The sequence below is a fragment of the Candoia aspera genome, chromosome 6 (genome assembly GCF_035149785.1).
Source record: "Candoia aspera isolate rCanAsp1 chromosome 6, rCanAsp1.hap2, whole genome shotgun sequence".
Lineage (NCBI taxonomy): Eukaryota > Metazoa > Chordata > Lepidosauria > Squamata > Boidae > Candoia > Candoia aspera.
Genome location: NC_086158.1, coordinates 22,781,206 through 22,793,579, shown reverse-complemented (window position 1 = coordinate 22,793,579; position 12,374 = coordinate 22,781,206). Strand labels below are relative to the sequence as shown.

Sequence of the window (12,374 nt, the reverse complement as noted above, 5' to 3'; positions counted from 1 at the left end):
AACTAAAGCAATTAGAGCAAGTGTGGGAGAACTAATTAGATTGGTGTTCTCTAGGTGCTTAATGGATTCAGTTGGATTCCAGAGAGCATTTGGAGATGCTCAGCAACCTGGCAGATAGTACTGAGGAATACTTGGTCAGCCTCTGGAATACAGAGGTGACCAAAGCGTTCAATGAAATCATTGCCCCAAAGTAAACATTCTCTGTGTGTCAGTTCAAGGAAGCTGTTGTTTTACTGAGGGACTCTGGGAAATGAAGTGGCAAAATATTCTGGAGTACTGGTGGAGAAAAACTAAGATGGAATTGGACACATCTGAGCCTAAACCATGGTGATAAAAATGGTGAAATATATCTATTGCTCAGCTTGATTGCATCTGCAGGGTGTCCCTGTAGCACTTTGTAGGGTGACCCAGGCCCTTATGAAGGTTTGCAGTGAGATCTTGGGGTAGCGCTTCATGGATAAAATCCTGCTGTAGCCTTATTATGCATGAACAGAGGCAGGGGACTTGACCTGGGTAGCATCTTACAGTGTTATCTGGCATTTATTTTAGCTTGTTAATTCTGAGAAAATGAATACAATGATATGTAATGGGCTAGATTCATACCCCACCATGCTGTGTGTGTGAGAGAGGGTTTGGATCTAGGAGAAAGGTGGTTCTTTGAGAGAGGTGGTTATGTCCTCCACCTTGAAGGAAGCAGTGGTGCATTCCTTCTTGAAGAGACCCTTTCTAGATCTGGCCAAATTTGGTAATTTTTTAGGGAAGGTTGCTGAGGGAGTGGTAGGGCTGTAATGATCAACTGCCCTAGAGGAAGTAGATTCTCTGAAGCCTTTTCATTCAGTATTTAGGCCTGGCCATAATATGAAACCACATTGATGGCACTGGTGGATGACTTCCATCAACATCCAAATGGAGGGAGTGCACCCATCCTGGTCCTTTTAGATCTCATGGTACCTTTTTTTATCACTGACCATGATAAATTGTCTGTGAGGGTTGGGAGTTGAGACCATTGTTCTATACTGGTTCTGTTCCTTTCTGAGTAAGTGGTATCATTCAGTATTAATGGGGGGGAAAGCCATCCAGGCAGCTGCTCAGTATGAGGTGCTGCATAGTTCATCTCTCTCTCCCCCATAATATCTATGAAGCTGCTGGGAGAGGTAATCCATCAGTTTGGGGTGTAGTATCATCAATCTACAGATGATACCTAATTATGCATTTCTATCCTAGACTGAGCTGGGCATGCACTAAAAGTCCTAACCTGGTGTCTAGAAGCTGTTACGGTCTGGATGGGAAAAAGCAAGCTGATACTGAATCCCTGCAAAATAGAGTACTGTTTATTCAGGAATCATCTGGTACTTTGTTTCTGTGTTTGAAGTTGATTAATAAAGGGAAATTAGCAAATAAACAAGAAAAGCCCAATGACATCTGTCATTACTTCCTGGAGCTTGCAGTGTGGAAAAATAGAACTGCTGTATCTAAAGGTCTTACACATTTCACGAGATTGTTAGAATGGTATAGTGTAAAAATCCTCTCATTTTAGAATACTATTAAAGAGAAGTAACATTAATATAATCCTCTTCCTCTGAAACTAAAATAGTGGAGGTCCACTCTCTTCCTTTCTATCTTGTTGTAAGCTTGGAGAGAAGTTGGCTATTGACAAAACTATTGAGGTGAAGAGGTGACAGATATAAAAAGAACTCAGGAAACAAAGTGCTAATGGGCAGATGCTAAGAGATAAATAGCTGCCGTGGAGGCTGGCTAGAAATGAGGGGTTTGTTTGCACTTCCCAGCATTCCCAAAACACACCTCTGATCACACTCACAATAGGTCAGTTGGGTTAGTTAGTGGGTGGCAAAGCATAATAGAGTTTGCACACCTTGAAGCTGTAGCAGGATAGCATCAGCTTGAGGTTGAAACAATTACTTTAAAACCAGTACACCTAAAGACAACTTAAGGCTGATTCAGTTATGGGCTGGGTCAAAATGAAAACAATCTTGTAGGGCCAAATGTTCAGACTGATGTTTTCAGAGCATGATTGTTCTGTGTTAAAGTGGGGACAGGAGTATAGAATGCATATTGGCTTCTGTGACACTTCCATTTCATTATTCTTGTCATATCTCTCCCTCTCCCTCTCTCTCTCTCTCTCTCTCTTTGTTGATTTTTCCTCTGTTCAGCATATAACCATATCCTGGCTGTGATAACAAGATGTTCAGCTTCACAGTTTATGTGAAATGTACAAGTGCAGAAAAGATCACCATGTTCCTTCTTTCTTTTCCTCTTAGCTTCTGCAGTTAATTATCCATGGAGCTTAGGATGTTTTTCATGATTTCATATGTTAAATATTATCAGTGCGGCCAAGATTTAGTTCAGATTTTGATGAATAAAATGCAATTGGAAGAAAGTAGCTGTATTTGAAATTTTAAGGAGAATTCATTTTAATTAATGTTTACTCATTAAAGTATTGTAATTCTCTGGATACATGTAGGTTACCCAGACCTTTTCTCTCTAGCTATTTTGGGACTCAGGAACAAAAGAAGAGTCCTGTTTAAACAATAAAGGCAATCTAGTCTGCTTGTATAGGGCCAACCAGATGCTTATGAAATCAGAAAATGAATACCATAGTAATGATTTGATTGCTTTCCCCACCAACTTGTGTTCATGGTCCCTCTGATCCTGGAGTTAGTACTTAGCTATCATGGCAAGAAGTCATGCATATCCTCATGAATTTGTCTAGGCCAGAGGCCAGTGGACATATTTGAAATGTTGCATGTTGTGGTCATTTGTGCAGAATGGCTGCTATGAGAGTGACTTATGCATTCACAAAATGGCTACCATGCAGATCTGGCAGGTCATAAAACATCAATTTACTAGGAGGCAAAGTGATAAGGATCTACCTGCCGTTCCCCACCACCTCCACTATGTTCTTATTGCTTCTCTACTGGTCTGCAGCCACTAATCATTTTTATTTTTTAAGAATGTATATAGGACTAAAGTTGTTCATCTAATTTTGTTTTTCATCTTTTAAATGATGGAAAGGAAAGTGAAAGTCTATTGATTCTCTCGGGTACCACTTTGGGGACCTCATGTCTAACTCATTGGAAGGGAAAGGAACTACTTCCCTGTCTGCTTAAAGAACAGTCTGCTGTTTAATTATTTTACTTCTCTTGTCTGTGTTTGTAGATGTAAGTAACAGTATAATTGTGTAAAACAAGTAAGATTTCCAGAGAATGCTATCAAATTACAGATCCCATGAACTGCTGAAATTTACGGTTAAAAGATCTCAAGCTAATGGACCAGTGGAACTCTGACCCACTATAAGGCAGCTTCATGTGAGAAGTCCGAATGGTAGTTTCCTTCCTTAGCAGCTATAATTCCTAAGAAACAGACCAAAACAGGTAGCTTTATTAGGATATTGCCGCAAGAACAACAGAGAATCTTTGGCAATTTAAGGACAAATTTGCTACAGTGTAAGCTAAGAGTGAAAACCTTTTTTTTCTATCATATCCTCAGTTAAAATAAATTGATCATGTGCACCTAACTATATTTTAAGAACAATTAATAATTAAAATACTATAATGCCTTAACAATAATAGATGCTGCTGTTGCCAGATGCTCTAGCTATGCATTGAACTTTCTGCAGAGATAGTGAAAAGACACATAGGGGGCAATTGGAGGATTGGGTTTTTGAGAGGCTGTTGTTGAAAGAGAGGCTGAGAGAACTGGGAAACATAAGACTGAAATAAAGAAAACACCAGAGAATTACAGGGTGGGGCGTGGGGGCCTGATAATCTGAGATACTCAGTGGAGGGGAGACTGGATTGGAGAAGGGAAGCAGGGGCAGCCTGTATGGAACAGGGAACCCTGAGCATGGCAGTGTTTTTTGAAGGATTCTGCATGTTTTGATCTTGATTTAGGAGCTGTATAAGAATCTTATACTGAGAAAGGAAAGAGTTAACTGAGGTTGCACGGTTAGCTTTTTTAATTCCAGCAATCAGGTGATAGATATAAGAAGTTCTTCTAAAAATAATTGAGTCATTCATACGCCAACTGGAAACCCTTTTGGACTTTTTGCGTGAAACAGAAAAAAATGAACTTATGATATATGGTTTTGATGACTAGAAAAAATAGTAGTTTATAGAAAAAATGAAAGTTATGTTGTAACCATAAAGCAAGAGGTTAAGTTACATTTATACTTATAATTGCGGTAAAAAAATCAGAAGTTACTTCTTTTTATTTTTTTCTTTCTTTTTGTGCACTTTTGGCTTTGTCTTTTTCATTTGTTTGTTTTGTTTCTTTACTTCTTTCTTTCTTTCTTTCTTCTCCTCTAAATACTAATTTCTGCTAGTTTTTATTGTTCTTGTATAAAACTCTAATAAAGTTATTACAAAAAAATAAATGAGTAATTCATGATAATATCTATTTGGTACATGAGATTATTAAAGATTAAAAAGGTTTTAAAAGGCACCACAATATTTTTTTTAAAAAACCCTATGAAATAATAGAATGTTTACTGCTGCAGATGTGTAGTATTAAGATACCATTCCTCTAGTCTCAGCATTAGTTAGAAATGTTAAGTTTGCTAGTTCTTTAATTATCAGGCTATTTATACTAATGCTGTGTGAAGTTGAACCATCCTGACTAGGTGCGGTTCATTGACCTAAATTCATCTCAGCCCAGGCAGATATTAGATGAAAAACATGGCTCTAATGAAGATAAGGAGGCATAGTTAGGATTCAAGTTTAATAAATGCTTAAACATGCCTCATTGTAGCAGGAAGATGTTCCTGGAGGGATGACCGAAGCACACAAGGAGTGTATACTAAGACTGTATATTTCCAGTAGGATCACCCAAGGTATGAAAGTTATCCCAACCAGGCATCTATATTGGGCAGCAGCAATATAGGAAGGTGCTGGAGGTGGATGATCATTTTAGTGACAATGGCAAAGGCATCATTTCATACTGCACTGGAGAAGGCAATAATAAACCACTCTTGTATTTTACAAGGAAACCACGTGGATAGACAAGATAAAGTGATTGTCAATATACTGCTGGATAAAGGGCCTCTCGAGTCAGACAGCACTCAACGTGCTACTGAGAAAGAGCTGAGAATCTTTCAGAGTGCTAATTGTGTTTTTGATACAGTTAGGTTAAAGCTTCCAGACTATTAGTTGCTGATGTTACCATGCAGGAAAAGACAATCCGAAGCTGCAAAGACAGAATTACAATGGGAACATAGAACGTAAGAAGCAAGAACATAGGAAAACTCAACACAGTGAAAGATGAAATAAATTGAATACATATTGGTATCCTGGGCATCAGCAAATTGAAAAGGATTGAAATTGGATACTGTCAGCCAGAAGATCACAAAAAGTTTCAGTGTTGCTTTCAGTGTCAGGAAGGATACAGCAAATAAAGTACTTGGGTACAATGTAGTCAGTGGCTGAGTAATATCAAGTAGATTTTGCAGGAAAAAATGATTATTCAAGTTTATGCCACAACCACTGATGCAGAACAAGAAATAGTTGACAACTTTTATGCTCGAGTTCAAGCTGAAATTGACTGGACATACATGCAAGATGTGCTGCTTCTGGTTGGAGACTGGATTGTCAAAGTAAGAAATAGTAAGGAGGAGAACTAAATTGGACTGTATGCCTTAGAAAGCAGAAATGAAGCAGGATATTGATTTATAAGCTGGTAACAATTCCATATTTATTTGTTGCTAACTCATTCTTCAAACAACCAAAATAACATGGACATTACCAGATGGAACGCACAGAAAACACATCATTTGAATTATGGTACAGGGAGGTGAAAGAACTTCTAATGGCAAAGACATGGGCAAGATTAATTGTGGAATAGAATTCAGACTGGTCATATTCAAGTTCCAGATCAAGCTAAAGTGGAGGCCAACCACTTTCCATATATGATCTTAAATATATGCCCACCATTTTCAAGGAGAACAACAGGAATTACAATGAAATCCTCAACCTCATTGATAGCGAATCAGAGGAACTGTGCAATGACATGAAATAAATTGTTAAGGATGATTGTGAAAAGATACCTGCCAAAGACCAAGAAACAGAAGAAAGCTAGCAGGATGTCAAAAGATATGGTGGAAATTGCCAAGAAGAAAAGAGAAGGGATGGTGAAACTAAGAAAGGCAAAGATCTCAAGAAGGAACGTAACAACAGCAGACTTAACAACAGTGAAAGAACCGGCAGTTAAAAAAACATATCACAGGGTAACAAGTGGTAGGATAGCAATGAAAGCCTGGAAAAGGTATTCAGATACTGTATATCTAACCCAATTGATTCAATTGATCATTGAATAAAGCAAGCTACAGTTTCACTCAAGACACAAATGACCAGGCTTAAACTATCATATTTTGAACACATTTTTCAAAGACCCAATTCCCTTGAGAAATTCATAATGGTGCAAAGTGGAAGGAAAGTGTAAAAGAGGATGATGAGAAGCCTTTCTCAGTTTTGCAAGATCTAGAGGTGTTGGTATTACAATTTATGGAATTTCCAGCCAGCATGACCAAATATTGGAAAAGCCTCACCCGTTTTCTATTAATATCTCTTCCTGAATGATGTTTGTGTTCTTTTTCTTTGTATGTATGAAAAGCTATGTAACAACTGGATATAAATTCCTTAGTATGCCATTGAGATAACATGCTTATTAAAAAATAAGCCCTGTACAGTAATCTGTGTGTATTTAAATAATATTGAGGGGTAATGATCAAAGTATTCAAAGAAACAAGTATGGCTGATTTCTGAATAATTTTTTTAAAAATCATGGGTATGCAAGGGGCTTTCCACAGGAGGATATATGGAGTCTTTTCTAATCACCTGCTATTTCAACTTTTTAAGTGGAGATGCTAGGGATCAAATCTCAGACTTGCATACAAAACATGTACCAAGCCTAGCCAGGTTATCTCGCTTCACATTTTTTCTTTTGTCACAGTTTCCTTTGGTCAAACTGGTTTTTCAGATTTTTAAAAGAAATTAGAACTCTTAGAAGTTGTTTATTGCAGCTGAAAATAATGTGACTTCATGCTGTATTCTTTTTTCAGGCCTTCAGAATGAGGGATAGTTAATTAATCTAGTGATGAGATAGTAATTTCAATTCTCCATTTACATTCCATTGACCACTCTGGTGCATAATAGGTCAGAATATGAATGCCTGAAAATGTGTGCCAGGAACCATTTCCACAATCACTTTCAGCTTTGTTTAAACAGAGAAATAATGTCCATAGCTTTCTTTAGGCTCTCTGCTGCATCAATGTGTGGGGTCAGATGAGGAAGTAGCTGGTGAGGAGGGAGATCATTAGTCTTTCCTTTAGCTAAATTGTCATGCATATCCTCTTTAGAACAGTTTGCAATTCATACATTGCTAGTTGGCAGTTGCTGGGTCATGCAATTTGCATGTAATTTGAGCTGTGTTATCTGACATGCAGTCTCATTCTGTGGCTATTTGTTTACTATTTCTTACCAAAACAGCCACAGGCTTAGTAAGAAGTATGGATCAGTGAACTCTGATATATGTGCACATGGGTTTACTATTTAAAACATAAAACTATGGAAGTTCTTTGGCTTGGCTTATAACAGGACAATTGTAAAACTTTTAACTTGGGTTTCTCTTTTGACAACAAACAGAATAATTTCATATTTACAATTTTGGATGGCTTGTCAATCAATCAATCAATCAAAATTTATTATGGTCCAAGACAATAAAAGACTAGCATGCAATATAGTAACTATAAAAAGAAATTTTAAAATTGCAACAAAATCCTAAAACAATTAGCAACTAACAATTAATTACATAAGGGAGGAACCAGATGGATTCTAACAGCTATAGCTATTGATAAAATTTTGCAACCTTCTAAGACATTTGTCTTTCCATGCCTGAGTGACCAGCTGTTAAAGCCTTGTTGACACTGCCAGAAAAAAAATACAAAACACATAAACAGCCAACTTTTGTGAAATATTTAAGAATATTTGTATTGACATATCTGCATTTAATGCTGATTGTAAAGTTATAGTTTGTTGAGCTTTGTGCTGTCACAGAACATCTAATGTTCCAGCTTAAATGCTTACTGTATTTGCTTGTGTGGTAGTTATTTTTGTTATCCCTAGTTTAATATAAAATTTAAAGTAAATATACATTTTAATTTCCCCATATTCTAATGGGCTAGAACTAGTATGAATTTGGCTATGGTCAGATCAGTAATTCTCAATAATATAAAAATGAATATACAGGAGAAATAGTGAGTAGAAAGATGGTGTTTGGAAATCATAAGAATATGAATAATGCTAGAGTGGATAACTATCAAAAATTTATTGTACCCAAATATAGTTGGATAGAATGTTTATCCCACTATATTTGTGGTTTGTTATTACGTTCACTCTGAACTTTGAGGACATGTATTCTTCTTGAATCCATATTGATAGGAGGCTGTCTGCTTCAATTAGGGCCAGTGTTAATTATGTCTGAGAGTGAAGGGCCCTTTTACACCATTTTTTCCCAGGATGTTAACAGTATGCCTTGTTTAGTTGTAAGTTGTTTGCAGCCTAAAAGCCATTTTTGGTATGGATTATATGTAAATTTATTTCAAACTTAGTTGATTAGTTACTCAGATACCTGATGATTAATTAGCTAAAGTTCTTAACATCTACATTAAAAATGTATAAAAACCCATTCTCCCTTATTTTAGCTGAAAAAAGATAGCAGTACAAAGAAGCTATCATGGGAAAAATGTACTAAAGAATAACATACTGTTGTTAAAAAATTTATTTTGGATTAAAAGCTGTCCAGGCTCTTATTTTCTATACTCATATGCTTCTCTGAAGCAATAAAATGTTATTAGATTATTAGATTATTTAAAGATGCTGATAGTTGGTTAAAATATGTTAAGTGAATCTGATTCTTCTCATTAAATTGGTGATATTTCTTCTAATTAAATTGGTGATATTTTAAAAGATCTGTAAAGCATGTACTAAGAAATTGTGAAATCTTGGGCAAAAAAATCTTAAATGTAATGTTGGAATCAAATACATATCCATGGAACATACTGTATTCATTTATTACCACTGTTCATATAGTGAATTACTTGTACCTCTGTCAGAAATTGGAAATGGATCAATAATTATACACCCATATTATATAGCAAACTCTAATGCCTGGAGTGCCTACAGTTAGGACTCCAGCCAGTTGGTCGTGCTCTGCAGTGCAAAACTGCTTGCACCCTGTCATTTTGATTTACTCTGCAATAAGAAACTAGTTATGCTCCAGTTATTATAACATGCTTTGCATATGTGTGAGAGATTTAATTTATAAGAATATTAATGATTCTGTGCAGATAGATGCTCAAAATGAAACCCCTTCTTTTTCTTCATTTAGCAAAATGAAGAAATTCTCTGATCCTCTGTTAAGATGGAAAGCCTCCTCCTAACTATGAGCAAAAAAGGCTTTCCTTGAACAGAAGGATATGATGGGATCCAGGGCAGGAATTCATAGTCTAATTATTTTTTTTAGGTAAAGGGTAATACTATATATTTCATTTCTTTCAGAATAAAAGAATTAGTTACAGAGCTTGAAAATAAGGGAACTGCAGTAGAGAATCTAAACAAACAGTTGAGAAGCTTCCACAAAGACAAGGAAGTTATATGGAGACAGTCACAATTGTTCCGGTAAGAATTCTCACATGAGATGGTTTGTAGGGGAACTTATTTTCTGGTAAAAATTTTTATCTATCTATCTATCTATCTATCTATCTATCTATCTATCTATCTATCTATCTATCTATCTGTCATTTGCCTGAAAAATCTGTTTTCTTGGTGGTTTATAAAGCTGTATTTAAAAAAATGTACAGTTGTAATCGAAATTATTCAACCTCAATTGCAAATCAGGTTGATTGTCAAAATGTACAGACTTTCAGCTGTTTGCAATGAACAAATCAAACAAAATCAATTGAAATAGCTCAACACAACGAATGCTTCAAGTGGTGTCCCCAAAGTCAACTGAAAATACAACTTATAATGACTTCTCCAGTCTCAAAATTATTCAACCCCCTGAATAGAATCTGTCACAACAGCACACATACAGTATGCAAAACAGGTGTTGTCTCAAGCATACCTGATGCAACTAATCAAGGGCTTCATTAGTTGCACCAGCTGCGCTTGAGCTGGAACACATGAAATACCTGAACTGGCTAGGGGTTTGTTGAGTGTCACGTTTGACTGCATGTTAGAAATACAGTATGGCTAAGTCAAAAGAATGGTTCAAAAAGGTAAGAGATCATCACCCTTCACAAACAAGGAACAGGATACAAAAAGATAGCGAAGGCACTGAATGTTCCTAGAGACAATGTTGGAAGCATAGTTTGCAAGTTCAAAGTTAAAGGAACAGTGGTTACACTACCTGGACAGGGCAGAAAAAGGAATCTGTCAGTGGTTGAAACCAGATTTCTGAGAAGTCAGGTGGAGAGAAACCCTCGAGTGACTGCAAAAGACCTGCAGCAAGACTTGGTGGCAACAGGCACTGAGGTTTCAGTGAGCACAGTAAGGCGCGTACTAAACACAGAAGGTTCCCATGCCAGAACTCCAAGACGTACACCGCTACTGACCCAAAAGCACAAGAAAAGTCAGCTCCAATATGCTCAAAATCATGTAAATAAGCCACAGAAGTTTTGGGATTCTGTTCTGTGGAGCGATGAAACAAAACTGGAACTTTTCAGCCCAATGGATGAGAGGTATGCCTGGAGAAAGAAGAATGAAGCATATGTTGAAAAGAACACTCTGCCTACAGTTAAGCATGGTGGTGGCTTGGTGGTGCTCTGGTGCTGCTTTGCATTGTCTGGCACTGGAAACCTGCAGCGTGTGGATGGCGAGATGGATACATTGAAGTATCAGGAAATCCTAGGAGAAAACCATGCTGTCTGTAAGGAAGCTGAAGCTTGGGCGTCATTGGACCTTCCAACAGGACAATGATCCCAAGTATACCTCAAATTCCACTAAGGCTTGGATGCAGAAGAAGTCCTGGAAGATTCTATAGTGGCCATCATGCTCACCTGACTTGAACCCCATAGAAAATCTCTGGTGGGATTTGAAGAAGGCGGTTGCAGCACGCAAACCCAAGAATATGACTGAACTGGAGGCCATTGCTCATGAGGAATGGGCTAAGATTCCTCAGGAATGCTGCCAGAAGCTGGCGTCTGGCTATGCATCTCGTTTGCAGCAGGTCATAACAGTGAAAGGGTGCTTTACTAAGTACTGAAGATGTTTGCCATGAAGGGGTTGAATAATTTTGAGACTGGAGAAGCCATTATCAGTTGCATTTTCAGTTGACTTTGGGGACACCACTTGAAGCATTCGTTGTGTTGAGCTATTTCAATTGCTTTTGTTTGATTTGTTAATCGCAAACAGCTGAAATTCTGTACATTTTGACAACCTGATTTGCAATGGTGGTTGAATAATTTCAATTACAACTGTAAAGTACTGTAGTAAAAACAAGGAAATAATGTGTAAAAATAGTTTATAAATTCAGGTTTATTGACTAAACTAATGATCAGATGTTACAAGAATGTGCTGACAAGATCCTGGTTTACCAATAGTTCCAATGGTTCATAGCATATGTATACTCTCTAGGAACTTCCTGTACTGAATCTCAATAGCTCATTGTGTTTTCTTCTCTTTAATGCCAACTTGTGCTGGGATTGAAAAGGAGATGCAGTAGACTCTCAGTTAACTGGAACTCAAACAACCAGCATTCTCAAGCAACTGGCAAAAAAAATTGAATAAATAATACAGTAGACTCTAAGTTAACAGGAACTCACTCTCAAGCAACCGGCAAAAAAATCAAATAAATAATACTTTAAATAAAATTTCATAGTAACTCTCAAGCAACCAGAAAGCACATTTATCTGGCATCTACCAATCCTCATGGGTTCTGGTTAACTGAGAGTCTACTGTAATATCAGCAAGTCTTCATTGAAAACTCTAACATCAGGAATTTCCTTTGCTACTTCCACATTTATCTGAACTTGTGTATTTGCGTATGTTAGAAAATTATTTTTCATATATTAAAATTGATTTAAATAATCTTTAAAAGAGCTATTTTCTAAATATTATTTTGCTTTTAAAATCGTAACTATTTTTTTTCTTTTTTTTGGCAGGAAAACATTGGAACAACATAAATTTATCCTAAAGAAAGCCTTTAATCTTCTTCCCTATATCAGGGGATTGCTGAACAATTTTAAAGAAGAAATATTTGGTTTTCTCAAAGAATGGATTTCACTAAAAGGAGATATATTTTTACAACTAAAAACCATTAATATAATAGGACCGGCAGGTAGATTATCAAAGCAAAACTTTTCC

General features: G+C 36.7%; 1 protein-coding gene across 1 annotated transcript in view; it reads left to right on the top strand.

Annotated features, from left to right (window-relative positions):
* LEKR1 (leucine, glutamate and lysine rich 1) overlaps positions 1-12,374 on the top strand; it is a 61,316-nt gene that overhangs the window by 17,526 nt on the left and 31,416 nt on the right. The window contains exons 4-5 of the mRNA XM_063306520.1: positions 9,570-9,689; positions 12,173-12,348. Coding sequence (XP_063162590.1) covers positions 9,570-9,689; positions 12,173-12,348 — 296 coding nt within the window. The remainder of the gene's footprint in view (positions 1-9,569; positions 9,690-12,172; positions 12,349-12,374) is intronic.